General features: G+C 45.0%; 2 protein-coding genes across 2 annotated transcripts in view; one reads left to right on the top strand and one right to left on the bottom strand.

The window, feature by feature from the left end:
* Positions 1-18,241, top strand: part of LOC309482910 (uncharacterized protein) — a 402,133-nt gene that overhangs the window by 218,484 nt on the left and 165,408 nt on the right. The window lies entirely within an intron of this gene.
* Positions 4,374-18,241, bottom strand: part of LOC309482889 (uncharacterized protein) — a 201,252-nt gene continuing 187,384 nt past the window's right edge. Inside the window, exon 2 of the mRNA XM_082148478.1 lies at positions 4,374-7,608. Coding sequence (XP_082004604.1) covers positions 4,965-6,812 — 1,848 coding nt within the window. The 5' untranslated portion in view covers positions 6,813-7,608 and the 3' untranslated portion in view covers positions 4,374-4,964. The remainder of the gene's footprint in view (positions 7,609-18,241) is intronic.

The following is an 18,241-nucleotide window of genomic DNA, read 5'->3' as shown; positions in this document are numbered from 1 at the left end:
ACCTCAGAGGGTTAAGATCCAATGAAGATGATGAATATAGAAAAGTAACAAAGAACTCAGAATACACCATTAGGTTAGACAGCGTGCAAGGCACAAACAATAACCAACAATGACACAGGACATGAAGGGAACTTAAATACACAGATGAACGATGATGACAACAGCTGAAGACAATGATTGATGATGACAAGATGACTGGCAGGTGTGTGTAATGGTGAAGGACGTGCAGGTGTGGGCCAAGGAGGATGCTGGGAACTGTAGTGCATACAATGACGAAGACAGTGACGATGACAGTGACAGTGATGTAGGGCTCATGAGACCACCTTTGTCAAGTCCAAGACAAGTCCAAGACCACGACTAGTCGAGTCCAAGTCAAGACCAAGTTCAAAGAGGTTAGAGTCCAAGACAAGACCGAGTCCAAAAAGGTTCGAGTCCGAGTCAAGACCGAGTCCAGGACAGGGAAAAAAAGTATTATGCATGACATTATCAAGACAACAACGAACATTTTCTACTTTTCCTCACTGAGAAGCACTACTGCTCAAACCTCATAGTTACAACGCGGACTGTTGAGCAGACGCGTCTCAAGCCTTTAGTGATCCAACTCCGGATACTCTTATAGGTTACTCCAGTGGATCACGGCTGAACGCGTCTTCTCCACACTCACTTACAAACTAAAAATTTTTCGCCTATCGTGCGTCTACTCTACACCCTTACCACTAAAAAGACGGATTATATCCAAGACTTCAGTCATAAATCAGTATTAATATTGATAGCATCACTGGTAGTTTCGTTGCTAACTCACTGTCCATCTGTTAAAATGGCGAATATATCAGATGTAAGTAGTCTACCTTTTGGTGCAGGTGAGGACACATTTGAGCTGCACGCACTGCAGTCTGAGCTGGAAGCTGTTGAGAAACAGATCCACGACCTTTTATTGAGACAGGCCGAGCTGAGAGACCGGTGTTTAGCTCTTGAAACATCACGTGCCGATGCACACAAATCAGTGTTTAACGTTACTAACCCGCTGACTCCGACCGCGTCTACTGCGTGCGTTCCTCAGCATCGGTCGCGATCAGCCATGGTCTCGTTCACTCCGGCTCCAACACGCCACCACGAAGCCTGGGTGGTTCCTCAGTGGAAGACGCGAGTCAGGTCTAGACCAAGACTCTCTCCGACCCTCCCGGTTTTCGAGTTATCCACACAAAACCGATTCTCCCCTCTTCGCGAAACAGAACGCGATGCTGTGATCATCGGCGATTCCATCGTTCGGCACGTACACGCTACGTTAGGTAAAAGTAAGGTGCACAGTCACTGTTTTCCTGGTGCTCGTGTTTCTGAAATCGCTCCTCGCGTTCCCGAGATCCTGAACGGTGACGAGCGCGTCGGAACTGTGGTCCTGCACACGGGAGTGAACGACATCAGGCTGCGGCAGACGGAGGTTCTGAAGAAAGACTTCAGGAATCTGATCGATACGGTACGCAGCACATCGCCTGAAACAACGATCATTGTGTCAGGACCGCTTCCCACGTACCGACTAGGGCATGAAAAGTTCAGCAGATTATTTGCGCTAAATGAATGGTTAATGTCATGGTGCAATGAGCAGAAACTGCTCTTTGTAAATAATTGGAATCTGTTTTGGGAGCGTCCTAGGCTTTTCCGTGCTGATGGCTTACACCCAAGCAGATTCGGAGCAGATCTTCTGTCGGATAACATCTCCAAAATGTTAAATACCCTTTGACTAGTAACCAAAAGTCCAAATCATAGTCTCTGCTGCACCAATTTAACTGATATAAATACTAGTGTAGAACATTGCATAGAAACCGTGTCTATTCCTCGTTTAGTGAGATCAAATAATAAATCTACTGCAGGATCTAGGAAAAATCTAATTGTTATTAAAACAGAAAATGTTGCTATTAGTAAACAAAAACAATTTCTAAAGCTAGGTCTTCTAAACATTAGATCACTCACACCTAAGGCAGTTATTGTAAATGAAATAGTCACAGATAATAGCTTCAATGTACTTTGCCTTACTGAAACCTGGCTTAAACCAAATGATTATTTCGGTCTAAATGAGTCTACTCCATCTGGATACTGTTATAAGCATGAGCCCCGTCTGATTGGTCGTGGCGGCGGTGTTGCAACAATCTATAGAGATATTCTCAATGTTACTCAGAAAACGGGTTATACGTTTATTTCGTTTGAAGTACTTGTACTAAATGTTACGCTCTTAGATGTTAGCATCTAGCCTTGGCTACCGTATATAGACCGCCAGGGCCTTACGCTGATTTCCTAAAAGAGTTTGCAGATTTTCTCTCAGACCTATTAGTCAATGTCGATAAAGCATTAATTGTTGGAGATTTTAACATACACGTAGATAATCCAAATGATGCGTTAGGGGCTACGTTTACAGATTTATTAAATTCATTTGGGGTCAAGCAAAACGTCACTGGACCAACTCATCTTCTTAATCATACACTCGATTTAATTATCACATGGAACCGATCCGACCGATATAGATATCATTCCACAAAGTGATGATGTCACTGATCATTACATGGTAACTTGCATATTACGTACTGCTGTAATATGTCATGCGGCGCCGCGTTATCAACCAGGCAGAACAATCCTTGCATCCACCATAGATAATTTCTCAAATTGCTTATCTAATCTGTCTCAGCTGCTGCCTGAACCCAAACAAACAGATGAACTAGAAGAACTAACCAGCACTATGAGCACCATTCTCTCTAGAACATTGGATATGGTTGCACCTATTAAATTAAAAAAGGTCAGAGAGAAAATTTAAGCACCATGGTACAACAATACTACGCATGTTCTAAAGAGAGAAACCCGTATTTTAGAGCGTAAATGGAAACAAACTAATTTAGAGGTCTTTAGAATCGCGTGGAAAGACAGTATGTCACGTTATAAAAAGGCCCTAAAAGCGGCCAGGGCTGAGCACCTCCGCAAACTAATAGAAAATAACCAAAACAATCCAAGGTTTTTATTTAACACCGTGGCTAGACTAACAAATAAACAGACGTCACCCGAACAAAATATCCCGTTACAGTTCAGTAGTAATGATTTCATGAACTTCTTCACTGAGAAAATAGAAAGCATCAGAACCACAATTGTAAACGTTCAATCTTCAATTGCGCCTTATAATTCAGCTTCAATTATCACCCCACAAGAACAATTACAGTGCTTTACAACTATAGAACAAAAAGAGTTAAATAAACGTATCACTTCATCTAAAACAACAACATGTTTATTAGATCCTATACCAACTTGTTGTGGCAGTTTAATTCACTAAACAATCATCTTTGGCGTAAGAGACAGTCTGGAATCGAATGATCATTAAAAAGTAATTTATTCTTGCAAGAAGGCCCAGTTGCCACACAGAAGTCACAAGTACAGTCTGTGGAACAAGTGCGACCAGGAGAGAGGGGCAGGCCAGTCTTTTTACTCTGTTATTGTTATCTTCCAAGGTTCTTTAAACTCCATAGATGGATAAGACACCACCAGTGATCCTATTATACACTGAACTTTAGTTTAGCTTACTTACAGCCTGCAAGTCCTAAATTGGACACCCTCTGACCTTAGGGGTCAGGGCTTCAGCCTTCAAAGCTCTCCCCCTCTTTCTCCTGCTTCGCAGGCGTTTCACATCAATCATTATATCACATAGTCAGCAGCACACATAGAAGTCAATCTAGTGTATGTTAATGAAAATCAAAGTAAGTAATGAAAATCAAAAATCTCCCTTTTTATCATTCATTGATAATTGTTTCATCAAAACACTCACACAGTATAAATAATAATGAAACGTACCAAGTTTAAGTCTTACATCACCCTAATAGTTCTCATTTCTGAATTTCATATAACTGATCATACCCTTAAACTTAGTAGTCAAAAAGATTAAAATGAAAACTAGTTGGAAAAAAGATTAAAATGAAATAAGCTCAGGCTATTTTCCCAAGGATAGGCCCTTAATTTTACAGCAAGCAGATAAAGGTTTATTCTGAAACCGGGCTAGATGAACAAGCTCTGTCATTGCATCCCCAACACTATAGGTCGGACCCTCAGTCATTACAGTATAAACAAGAAAAAGTTGGATTAATATTTAGTAGGAAAACAAAACATGCTATAAAACGTACTCGGTTACTAACGTAACCTCGGTTCTCTCTAGAAGAGGGAACGAGTACTGCGTAAGATATCTTACGCTAGGGGAAAATCCTTTTCCGCGAGATATTGAAGCCAAAAATTATCCTTAATTTTGTAATAATGCAAAACGCGTTGCAGCAGCAATGCAGACATAGGCGAGACAGCTCGCGCGCCTATTGGCTGCTCTGCGGCAACTGCAGCAGCCTATCGAGCGAGGCCTGGCGTGACGCCAGACCCAATCAGGGCACTTCGCGCCCGCTGCGTCACGTCCCGCCGAAATGGGCGTGGTCTAGGCCTATAAATATCGCTCGCAGGCAGCTATTATCTGGTTTTTCATCATCGAAGCAACCAGAGCGTGTGCATGCACGGCAAGATACGCAGTACTCGTTCCCTCTTCTAGAGAGAACCGAGGTTACGTTAGTAACCGAGTACGTTCTCTTACGAGAGGTCTCTCGTACTGCGTAAGATATCTTACGCTAGGGGACCCAATGTAAAACGCCGTGCATGCTGAGATCTGACACCAAAGACCCAAGGGCGAAAGCCCGGGGTGCATATAGTGCACAATCACTCAGTGAACTCACAGAGAGTCCGGGAAGAAGGAGGGGTGCAGCCTCACTTTTCCACATAAAGTAGCGTCGAAGGGACGCGAATTTCATCATACAGACAGGGCGGGGTACGGCCTGAACTGATGGGAAAAAATGTGGGTCTTACACAGTTTGCCCAGCTTTAAACTGTCGAACATCGAGCTGTGCTCAGCAAACGCAGCATTCTGAGCTGAACGCATCAGGTCAGATAATACTGGTAGTTTAGACCGACAGCAGCCTGGCCTGCAGGGCGGGAACCTCTAGGTTATAAAACCTTATAAATGTAGACGGGGAGGCCCAGCCTGCCGCCATACAAATATCTTGCAAGGCAATCCCACTTGACCAGGCCCACGAAGAGGCCATGCCTCTCGTGGAATGCGCTCTGACACCCAAAGGGCACTGCATGCCCTTGGAGGCGTATGCCAGCGCTATAGCATCAACTATCCATCTGGATAGGCTCTGTTTCGACGCGGCTAGTCCCTTAGAACGTCCGCTAAACGAAACAAAGAGCTGTTCCGTCTGTCTGAAAACAGACGAGCGAGACACATAAGCTCGTAATGCCCTGACTGGGCAAAGGAGGCTCGCGTCTCTTTCCTCATCAGGGACCGGTAGGGCTGACAGAGAGATAATCTGCGCCCTAAACGGTGTGTTGAGGGATTTTGGAACATAACCGTGCTTAGGTTTGAGTATAACTTTTGAGTCATTGGGCCCAAACTCCATGCACGCCGCGCTCACAGAGAGCGCGTGCAGATCCCCTATGCGCTTCACTGAAGCGAGAGCCAGCAAAAACACTGTTTTGAAAGACAGGTGTTTTAAATCGATTGACTGCAAAGGCTCAAATGGCGCACCTTTCATGGCTTCCAGAACCGTAGAAAGGTCCCATACGGGGACTGAGGGAGGTCTGGGAGGATTCAGTCTCTTAGCTCCTCTAAGGAAGCGGATGACTAAATCGTTCCTTCCTATTGACTGACCAAGCGTTGTTTCTGAGAACGCTGCTATAGCCGCCACATAAACTTTGAGCGTGGAGGGGGCCCTGCCCCCATCCAACAGCTCTTGTAGGAAGGAAAGCACCTCCGTCACATCACAGTTTGTGGGTGACACACCACGGGCTGTGCACCAGCCCGAAAACACTGACCATTTCGAAGAATAGAGTCGTCTTGTAGACGGAGCTCTAGCCTGCGTGATCGTGTTTAATACTCCTTTAGGGAGTCCAACATGTACCCGTTGATGGCCCAGACATGAAGGGACCATAGTTCCGGGTGAGGATGCCAGATCGAGCCGCGGGCCTGTGAGAGGAGATCTCTCCTCACTGGTACCGGCCACGGGGCAGTACTTGCTAACTGCATCACGGCTGGGAACCAAGGTTGGTTTTTCCAGAACGGTGCTACCAGCAGTACTGAGCATCCTTCTTCCCTGATCCGTTCTATCACCTGAGGCAGGAGAGAGACGGGGGGAAAAGCATAGAGCGGGCGGCGGGGCCACACATGGGACAGCGCGCTCCTGCTCTTGGAGAAAAATTCTTGACAGTGAGCGTTTTCTTGAGACGCAAACAGGTCCACTTTCGCTCTGCCGAATTTCTTCCACAGCAGTTGGACTGTCTGTGGGTGTAGGGACCATTCGCCTGCCGGAACATTGTTCCTGGACAGTCTGTCTGGTCCTATATTCATGATCCCTGGCACGTGCGCTGCTCTGAGCGAGCGCAGGTTGCACTGAGCCCATACTAGGAGGCGTTCTGCCAGCCTGTACAGTTTCTCGGATCTGATGCCGCCCTGGCGATTTATGTAGGACACCACAGACATGTTGTCCGAACGGACCAAGACGTGGTGACCTTTTATTTGGGGACAAAAACGCGTCAGCGCGTTGTCTACTGCCAGCATTTCGAGGCAGTTCATGTGCAGGAGCTTCTCCCGTTCTGACCACTGGCCGAAGAACGGTCTGCCCTCGAGCAGCGCTCCCCATCCCGAGGTGGACGCGTCCGTGGACACCACTTTCACCCTCGAGGAAGTCCCCAGGCTTACACCTGATTGGTACCAGTCGTTCGCTTTCCAGGGTTTCAGAGCTGTAACGCATTTCTGATTGACCCTGAGGCGAAGCAAACCGGGTGCCCACGCTTCGCGTGGGACTCGCGCTTTCAGCCAAAACTGCAGCGGGCGCATGCGTAGCAGACCCAGCTGGAGCACTGACGATGCTGAGGCCATGAGACCTAGCATCTTCTGAAATCTTTTGAGCGGGACAGACGCGCCGCAGCGAAAAGAGTTCGCTGTGCGTCGAATGTCTACCGCGCGCTGTTGTGATAGTCGCGCTATCATGGATAGTGAGTCCAGTTCTGTGCCCAGGAAAGATATTTTCTGACTGGGTGACAGGGAGCTCTTCGCCCAATTGACACTCAGACCCAAATCCTCGAGGTGATCGAGTAAAATGGTCGTGTGTTCTATGAGCACTGCGCGAGATTGCGCTAGAATCAGCCAATCGTCCAAATAGTTCAGCACTCGCATGCCTCTCATTCTGAGGGGTGCGAGCGCCGCGTCCATGCACTTCGTAAATGTACGGGGTGCTAGGGACAAACCGAACGGCAGGACTGTGTACTGATATGCCTGGCCCTCGAAGGCGAATCTCAAATATCGCCTGTGACGTGACGCTATCTGTATTTGAAAATACGCGTCTTTCAGATCTATTGACACAAACCAATCTCCTTGGCGAATCTGCACAAGGATTTGCCTGGTCGTGAGCATCCTGAACTGTCGCTTCACAAGCACTTTGTTCAGCTGCCTTAGATCTAGTATGGGTCTGAGACCCCCGTCTTTTTTCGGTACCAGGAAGTATCTGCTGTATAGCCCTCCCTCGCTCTGATCTTGAGAGAGAGGTTCTATGGCCCCTTTGCTCAATAGTTTCGTCACTTCGGCTCGAAGTAGATGTGCTACTTCTGTTTTTACCGTGGTCTCGACGCGCGCCACATAGCGGCGAGGGCGTCGGCGAAACTGCAGCGAATAGCCTCTTTCTATAATGTTCAGCACCCACTTCGAAACCCCGGGTAGCTTTGCCCATGCGTCTGCATGGATAGCTAGGGGTCGAATACGAAGCGCGCTCCGCTCGCTCAGCGATGGAGAAGCTTCGGTGTGCTGTAACACAAGCGTGTCGCTCGTGACATTTGAGGCATGGGGCGCGCTGATGACAGCGGGCAGATTGCCCGCGCTCGACTCCTCTACGGTGGTTAACCGCGAGGGGGAGGGCTGGGCGGTTCCCGTGGGAACTGTCATGTCTATGTGTGGATGTGGGCGCGGGACAGCGGGCACATTTATCACACTGAAAGCATCGTTCGCTTGCGTGAAGCGAGTGCACGTTGGTTTCGTTTTTACAGAAACCGTGAGACATGCATAACGTGGTGTTAGTGGGCACTGGGTAGTGGGCACGTTCACCATGTTTGAAGCGCAACCGATCTGAGTCGGTTTTATGTGCGCGAGCCCTGTGTGACAGGCTGTGCTTATGTGTAGGGATGGGCACTGGGCAGTGGGCATTCTTACTACACACGAAACACCATCGGCCGTGGCCGGGACACCAGAAAATACACTCTTTTGGGGATTTATCTGGGTAGCCGTGAAAACGGCATTTGTGTGCAGGCAAGCGGGTGACAGAACCGACTTGTTGGCTGCAGAAAACACTGGAACAGTCACATTTTCTGGAACTGGACGAGCGAATAGCTTTGGTGTGAGTCCGGCCGCAGCGGGACTGGAACACCGTCGTTTTCCTAGCTGTGCTAGGACGACTTCGGGGCCTCGGGCTTCACCGTGATCCTAGGTCGCGAGCCGCGTCCTGCGGGGCGGCGACCGGATGAGCGGGAGCGCGGTCTCGCGCTTCTGGCCTGGCGGCGCTGTGAAGTGGAGGCAGTGGACGGTGGCTGTGGCTGTGAGCTCTGAGCAGACGGTTTCGCACGGCCTGCTGCAGAGCTGGAGCGCTTCGGGAGGAAGTGCTTCATGGCCTGAGACGCTTTCTGTACCTCTGCGAATCTCTCCGCGAAATCTTTGACGGAGGATCCAAAGAGGCCTGTGGCGGAAAGCGGGGCGTCGAGGAACGCGGTGCGTTCAGACTCGGCCATTTCCGAGAGCGTCAGCCAGAGATGTCTCTCAGACACGGTGAGAGAAGCCATAGTCCGTCCAATGGCTTGCGCTGCGGACTTAGTAGCACGAAGAGCGAGGTCCGTGGCACTCCTTAAGTCCGGCACACAGATCGCGTCAGGTCCTTCCTCATCCAGCTTACGGAGGAGATCGGCCTGGAAGATCTGGAGCGTTGCCATGGTGTGCAACGCTGACGCAGCTTGCCCGGCGGCGGAGAAAGCGCGGTGGAGCAAGCTCGACGTCGTGCGGCAAGCTTTAGAGGGCAGGGCCGGCTTAGCGCGCCGTCCAGCGGAGGGCGGGCATAAGTGGGCCGCTATCGCCTCTTCAACCGGCGGCAGCGAGAGGTATCCTCTGTTCTTGGCATCGTCAACGGCGGAGAATGCCAAAGAAACAGCAGGACGCACTCTAGCAGAATAGGGGGCGCTCCAGGACTTGGCGACTTCTTCGTGTAACTCAGGAAGAAAAGGCGCCGGTCTGGACACAGGCGAAGCGCGCTCCCCAGGCAGGAAAAATCCATCCAGCCGGTTGTGAGCGGGCTGCTCAGGCGAAGACCACTCGAGGCCGAGGCTCGCCGCGGCCTGTGCGAGTACTCGCATGAGTTCCGTCTCAATAGAAGCTCTCTTGCCTGACGAAGTGCGGGCAGGGGGTGCGGGGTCCTCAGAGCCCGCCCAATCCTCACTGCCTGACGCCAGGATAGAGCAGGAATCATCCTCTCCCAGCAGGGCTTCCTCATCCGCGATATCAACGGAAGCGGCGGCAGACGGCGGCCGCTGTCCGTCAGGAAGCGAAACAGAAGAAGCCGGGGAAGCAAGCGGGCGAACCGGCGAGCTTTGGCGGCTGAGGGAGGGTTCCGGGGCCCGCTGGGCACGGCGCTTTTTACGGCGCGACGCCGCGGCGGGCGGGGGAGCAGTCTCGGTGAAGACGGCTAGGCGAGTCCTCAGAGTCGCCATTGCCATCAGCTCGCAGTGAGGGCATCCGCCGTCAGCGAGCGCGAGAGCTGCATGTTCCTCACCCAGGCAGGAAACGCAGATAACGTGGCGGTCCCCGTCGCTGAGTGTGGCTCTGCACGAGCCGCAGGAAGGCATCTTTAAAAAGACGCTAGCTCTTTTAGAAATGTGTGTCGCGGCGGCGACACACACACACAGAAATACAGTGCAAATAAAAGAGAAGGATATAAGCGCCGGAAAGCGCAGCAGGAAGGCAGGAAGGCGGCGCGGCCAGCGACTTCAGTGACTCGTCCCGCTGAAGGTGCTCTCTCTCGACGGCGCGGCTTCTAATCCAGCTCCAGCGATGCGTGTGCTTCGCTTGAAGGATGAAAAATCAGATAATAGCTGCCTGCGAGCGATATTTATAGGCCTAGACCACGCCCATTTCGGCGGGACGTGACGCAGCGGGCGCGAAGTGCCCTGATTGGGTCTGGCGTCACGCCAGGCCTCGCTCGATAGGCTGCTGCAGTTGCCGCAGAGCAGCCAATAGGCGCGCGAGCTGTCTCGCCTATGTCTGCATTGCTGCTGCAACGCGTTTTGCATTATTACAAAATTAAGGATAATTTTTGGCTTCAATATCTCGCGGAAAAGGATTTTCCCCTAGCGTAAGATATCTTACGCAGTACGAGAGACCTCTCGTAAGAGAAACACAGATAAAGTAGATAGGAAAACTCCTCATATTCAAACCCTGTCCTTGTATGCCATCTCGTAACACGGATGGCTACTGCTTTTAACCCTCTTTACATATCATCATCGTTCCAAAAAATTAAAACATCAGAAAAATTCAACAAAAATCAAATAAGAAAAATAAAAACAGAAACAGAAAACATAAAGAAAACATTCATTTACCACATGTTACTATAGCTTCCGCTATCAGTATCAAAGTCACATTTTGTTCACCAGTTTCATCATCAGAATGGACTGTCATTTTCTCCAATTGAACATTCATTCCCGCACTCATATTCAACCATGAATAATAAAATTATCAGAATAACACATACAATCATAACCTATACATTCAGCCTTTTCCATTAATCCACGCCCATCCACATATTTCCTAACCATTTTTTGTTAACTTTTAATTCAATCGGGCAATGGTTTTACCTAGTAAGCTCTATTTAATACCCTATTTAATAATATCTAACCATAAGAGTCATCATTGAATAGATTTTCTATTTTCCCTGAAAACATTTGCACCAATCAAATCATGAGATATCAATAAATCATCAAAATCGTCACAAAACAAATTATTCTGCTAAACTTAAACCATTAGTTGGTCCACATCCTCCTCCAGGTGTGTTGATCATCTCGTTAGCCCCATGGACATTCCGTCTTCACCAATATGACACTTTGTGTGACGTTGCAATGGGCTTTCCCTCGCTGGCAAAGGAGGTACGTTACTAGCACGTCCTTGATCCCTCACTGCCCTCCGCGTCGGCGCGTGGGGTTGCTGAGGTTGGTTGGTGTAGTCTAAGGTGAGAGGCGTGGATCCAGGTGTCACCCTCTCCAACCACTTTCTGATCATTACAAGATTTTCCTTCAGATCCCGACCGCACCTCCACTGGAATGAACCATTTCCTGCCTGCTGTCACCTGTGAATGCAGACCCTAGCTATTTTATTATTGACCGCTTGTCTAGCCGGTCATCCCTTTTGGTGTGACTTGTGGAATCAACCGCCTGAAACACATTGTCACCCGATAATTTTGCTCACTGAATAGCACTGACAAACCTGAGAAAACACTCAACCCACTTTGCTCATGTTAACAAAACAATATTTCTACATTTGGAACAGAATCAGTTCTGTTCGACACAATCCATCCTGACATTCTGCCCTGTATCAAAAGTCTGCATGCTCTGTAAAGAAAAACAAATGTCGAGGTTACTGTCAGATAGTAAAGTACGTAGTTTCTTTTGTCTGCGGTGCTGCCGCGGCCTTCGCTGCCGCATCTGCCCTGGCGTTCCCTGTTGAAACAGTCCCTGTTATTAGCACACACATACAACACTTTTGTTAGGGAGAAGAATGACTTCTTGCAGGGTTTTTTCCCCAGTTAAACCCAGTGTCCTCCCAACATTTACTGTCCCACCTGTGCGATTGCATTCAGCAAATGTGAACCCCTTGGTATGGCAATTGTTACCATCCCCCTTTTGATGCATGATCTCGTGCATCAATTTAACATAATGGTGTTTGGGTAAACACTAACCCAAACGTTGTCCTTCAGCCAAATTTCCCCCCAGACATCTTTCTCTGCCTCTGAAACAAAACATTACATTCTTCACTCCAAGCCACAATCTCATCTTCTTATCAAAGTATCTGAAGGACAGCGACCCTCAGTTTCACCGCATATCCTGCCTTTCAGGCCTGTTGTTTGGTCTCTTAACCCTCTGAGGTCTGAGCTGTTTTCTGGGCCTGGAGGTGTTCTGACATGCTCTGACATTTGTGTTTTTTTCTGTTACTAGTGACATTTTCATGGCTAAAGTCTAATTACACTGTATTCAGCACAAACTCTGCTACAATAATATATCAGCAGCATGTATGTAAAAGTTTGTAGTTTTGAGATAATGACATTTATGCGTGGTTTGTGAAAATACAAAAACAATTTGTCACTGAAATAAGGCCATGAAACCCATACTGATTATTTCTTCACAAGACTTTTGAAAATTGTATGACGTAGCCTAGAATATTTGCTCCAAAACTATGTGAAAATCACCCTGACTGCTCATTCAGATAAGACAATATATTGATTAAAAATTTCTAAGACGTGTTTTGTGTGACAAAGCCATATTCGAAGAGGCGTGATCATCTCATGAATATGTAAGCTTTTAACACCTGAGAAAGACAAAGACACTCCCCTAACTGCCCTATTAGGAGCGATCAGGCCCTGTCATTCAGAGCAACCTTGCACAAAGAATGAGGAGATTTAAAAAATAATGGCTTTTAGATTGTTTGGATTTATTTACAACACAACATAATCCAAAAATACACAACAAATGACAAAAGAGCACATTGAAAACAATGATCCAAAGACAGAGACCTTTGTGCCATTCCTAAAAACATTGTACATACCATTTCCAAGGTGTTTGATTTTCACTTTACCATGTTCATGTACAGAGACTCATGTGAATGTTGAAGTCAGCAGGACTCAGTTGCATCTGGTCCCTGAAAGAAAAGAAAAAAGTGAACATACTGGTATCAAGAGAAACTAGGCCTGCACGATTTTGGGAATACATTTGAGATTTTTCTGGTTAAAATTGCTTTTTAAAATTCACAGAATACACACACACACACACACACACACACACACACAAATGTTTCCAACAATATATAATATAAAGAACACCATATTTGTTGTGCCTTGTAGGCATAAGCTATGTGCAGTACTGCATAAAATAATTTTATTTTACAAAGCAGCCTATAAATCTTCCAAAAGATTTCAGTAACAATGCTAGAGAAAAATATATTGATTATCATATGTTACTTCAAATGTTTCCATTCGTTATGATGATATGAAATGAGATAATAGTAAAAACATAAAGCCTAATGTTTGGTGCATTTTTCCTTTCAAACGCAATCGCGCTCCAAAATATGATACATTCAAACCCACAGCGCGCTCCAAAATATGATACATTCAAACACCATCGCGCTCCAAAATATTAAACATTATGGTTATACATATCTATGTTTGAGCAGATATCCACAAACAGTATTTAACAGTAAACACGGGTCTAAATAGTAAGTATAATATTCACCATATATCTAGCAACAGTTCAACTGCAATGTGAAGTTTATGCAACAATACCATAAACTAATAAGTAAGAATTTCTTACCTTACATCTTTCTTGTCTTCAAATCGCGTTCTTCTTCTTCTGATGTAAATCCAATGTAAGCTCACAGCGCGTCTTCCAAACTCGACGAAAAGCAGAGACTTGTGAAGTGTTTTGGTGTTTTGTGTTTGAGGTAACGAGGGCGTTCGCGTCCCATGTGGAGATTTGCATGTGAATCTCTTTTGCGCGGGTGGGCGTGTCGAATTAAAAAGTAATTAGCAAGCGTTTGAGATACTGGACATCCTGTTGGTTTTATACAAATTACTTAAACACAGAATATTTGTTTTCAGTTTGAATCCGATCATTTAAAAGTACACACTTAAATGTGTATAAAGGTATATGGCTCATAAATGTGTGAGAAGGATTCGCTGAGTTTTGTTTCAGTTTATAGACGTGCTCAAGAAAAAAAAGTTCACCGCGACGGAGAGGCAGAACGCACACCCTGTTTATTTTCTTTATTTTACAAAAGCACAATGTTTTGATTTGATTGTAAGTGGACACATACAAAAGTAGAAATATCACAGATTATTTTTTTATATTTCTTTTTTCTGTATAACCATAAATGACGGAGTAATTTAAGTTTATTGTACTACAATGTGAAGAAAATCCAGCAAAACGCGGGGGCGCGTTTTCCGACCTCAGAGGGTTAAGTCAGTCATCAACAAACATTTTCCAATGTCAAAGTCATCAATTGTTTCTATCAGGTCAGGTCGTGGTGTACAGACTTGGTCAGTATCAGTCAAACAACATTCTCCTCCTTTGTTCAGTTCACAATATTCATAAATGTGAGGGGCTCTCTGGATAAGTTGATATTGCCTTCGCCAATGTGTCACTTTTGTTGTTGCCATCAAATCTGTACCATTTTCAACTCATAATGGATGACGATCTGCAACTTCACAATTCAGATTTACATAAATACTTAAACTGATCCAGAAAGTAATTCAAATCAACACCATCAATGTCAAAAATAATTACTGCCAGACAGAGCTTGATGACTAATCACCTTAAAGCTTGCCCCGTGTTCTGTATTGTCTTTTCATCAGATTTTTGGCTTCTTTAAAATTTGTCATTTGCCTTAACCCATCTGTTATGATAAAACTCATTCCAGATGTTAATGACACCATATACACACTATTCAGACGGAATAGCTCCCCTAAACAAACACATACCAAACATGAATTAACACTCATAAAACATACAATGCTGTCACCGCCAAACAAACACACACGCATACCTGACTATGAACCGCTCATATTTTCATTTTCTCTTTCTCTTAGAAAAGTCAGCTGGGTTGTTTTTGTTCATTGTCATTATTTTGCTTCAGCTTGCTTTATCAGGCCGATAACAGAAAGACAGACAGAGTACCCTTCCTCCACTCAGCAGTCTCTCTCACTATAAACAAATAATCTTTTCAACAGCCCCCTAAGACTGTAACTAAATAAATCATAGTCTAGAACCCTTAATAGTTCACAAATTTTAAAATACAAATGTTTAACTCAAATTAGTACAATCTAAAATACATTATGCTATGAGCATTTCTAAGGTTATCTTTAGTTTAAATACTCAATTCACCTAACCTTTGTTATCCATAAATTTCTCTTAACTCATCACAAGCTGTCTTCATCTTTAGCCACCAACATGTCTAATGACCTTCAGGAGTCAAAACTATCTTACAGACATATTATTTCAATATCAACACTTCTATAGTTATTTCCCTTGCCCATAAGGCAACCAGCATCATGTTCCTGACATAAATTAAGTTTTGTTACTGTCTCCACAACAAATAATGACAGTCCCCTCATGTTCTCAGCTGGCTCTTGAAAGCCCATTCCCATTAGCTCTTAATCTATAATTTTCTTCTCTTCAGGGTGTTGTCCCCTGGCATAGTTGCAGACACTTGTCATAATGAAAAACAAGCCATACAATGAATGCGGTTTTCTGGTGAGTGGTATTAGAGGGACTCACATTTTCTGGGTCAGACTGCCGTAACCTCACAGCTCATCTGGCCTCTCAATGATCTGCTGATGCTGGTGGCCACTCAGTCAATCAGCGCCACTCTCATTCCCATCTTCACATAAAACATCTCCATCAGGAGATGCCCAGTGTTTGTGGCGTGACTTCCCCTGTCTTAGGTTGACCTTTGGCCAAAGGATCTTACCCGTCTTTGGGGTAATCACTTCGTACACACTTGGTTACCGCTCTTTCCCATCACAAAATCAGTTTTCCCCAACAGACTCAGTTGTTTTCTGGAGCTTAGGAAAGGCACATTCAAGAGTCACCAGAGCACTCTGGACTGCCTAATAGTGTTAACACAGGGAGACAGGTTAATAACAACAGTATTTAATCACAAAAATCTGTTAAATCTGTCCAAATCAGCAAAATCTCAGTCAATTTTAATCACATCCGTCTATTCAGTGTACTGTTACATCTGTAGCCGGAGCCATCAGCCCCGTTTCATGGTGGAGGCTAAAATCAGACAAAGAAGTTACTGGTCCTGAATTAAACTAGTCAAAAACGTCCCTTCTATCGTTTAAGACTTCTTTAAAGTCATTCAGTTTTACTTTTAAAACATTTACAAACTTCCCTTCAAATGTATGAAAGGCCTGTAGCATGATTTCTTTTAACATCTCCATATCTGTGGTTTTCAACTAAAACACTGTGCCTTACTATAAATAGCTTATTATCATTTATGACACAGGCTCAGATAACAGCTTTTAGCTGACACTGAATTAGAGAGAGACTCTGAAGCATTTAGGACTGGTACACTGCACTCTCATAAACTTCTAAAATCAAACTTTATCTACCATCTTTTAACTCTAGCCCAGCGTAAGGCATCTTTGCCAGAAATGACATGCATTTTCCAACAACCATATTTTATATTTGTCTTTTGCCCACATCAGGGAATTTAGACATTACAAATTTTCACTCAGATCGTGTCTCTGTCGCACTGGCCGTTTCCGCCACAGCACACACCAGATTCAGATAAGCAAACTGTTTCAGCCAATCACAAGCTTATCTTCTTAAAGCAAAACATCGGCTCCTAGTTCTTTCATGGTCAACACTATTCCATCCACGTTCAAAACACTAACAAGCTGTTTGTTTAATCAGATGCATTTCTACACATTTTACATTTAGCAACTCATATTTTGTCATTATCTGTAATTTTACATCATCCTGTATAATACACGTCACTTTCACATTATCACTTTTCCTTTAACTTTCTGAGTGTCCATTTACAATTACGGGCTAAATGGCCCCGCTGACCACAATTAAAACACTCTCTTTGCCTAGTTTGATCATTGAGCTTTCAAACGGCTCCAACTTACTGCACACCCTTGAAGCAGTGTGTCCCGATCAGGAATGTAAACAGAGCCACTGATAAGCAGTTCTCTGTATACTTTTACAGTCCACCAGTGGCGGATTCAATCGCAATAGCCAAATCATAATCTTCATCATTATTATTGGCCGCACTTTAATTTCATAAGTTGCAAAGAAAATCACTCAACATTTCCTTGCTTTTTTTTAATCATCGGAAGCAATACAAGGCTAAAAATGAACAATTTTCAGTTTCTTTCTTTGTTTAGCCAGTCAAGTTGTTTAAATTTCCAAACACAATCAAAACCCTGACTACCATTTACTTAATAATTTCTTCACATTTCTTTGAAGTGAGCTTCAGAGCACAGCTGCTTACAGCGTTTGCTCTCTTCTGTCCTCTATCAAATGGTTAGTCTGCATATTCAACTTAATGTTATCATTATTTTCTCAGTCCCACTTATCTCTGCTGTTTCACAAAAAAACAAAATATCATCATATTACTCATATCTCAATCCCTAAAATGCACAGACAGCCATTATAGCTGCCTCCTCCTTCAGCTCTTGTTACGAAAATTCTCTAGACATCATTATTTTACCAATAAAATATATAATTGTTCCCCATTCTGCTTAATAAAACCTTTGTTCATTCCTCATCTTTATATCACTTAATGTGACTTGCATGCATTTTGCCCATAATGTTTCTTCATTGCACAGTATACCGGTGTGCAGTATTTACTATTAGATGTCCCCATAATGGCTGTTATTCTCCTTCCTTCACTATTGCCTGTGGATTTTACTTCAGCGCGCTTACTCTGACTTTCACCGGAAATCAGGAAAGGTTTGGAATTATTTTTTCTGCATACTCTCAATTGACTCCCTGGAAGTGTTCCAGTGATCAATTATTTCAGCTCCTATTAATCTCACAATAACGAGTACTCGGCTTCGGTCTGGACAATCTCTTGACCTACCCTAGGTCTCAATTTCCGTTCCCTTTTTAAAAGCCTTCTTTTCCTCGTACCACAGCTCTAGTTTCAGTTCTCAAATACAGCCACTATGGTTCATCCAAAAAATGTTCTTTTCAAAATCCCCAAATGAAAAATAAATTTGCTGTCTCTTACCCAAGATTTTCTGTTGCCACCTGGATTCTTTCTGATTCCAGTGGAGTTCCTCCTGGCCCTGATAGCAGTTGGCTCTTCTCTCTCAATTCTGCGAGGTAAGACTAAAGCCTGGTGCTTCAGGATGATCAGTCGTCAATCCGCTTTACT

Source organism: Leuciscus leuciscus (assembly GCF_965113295.1).
Source record: "Leuciscus leuciscus genome assembly, chromosome: 19".
Classification (NCBI taxonomy): Eukaryota; Metazoa; Chordata; class Actinopteri; order Cypriniformes; family Leuciscidae; genus Leuciscus; species Leuciscus leuciscus.
This window is presented reverse-complemented; position numbering and strand designations above follow the sequence as displayed.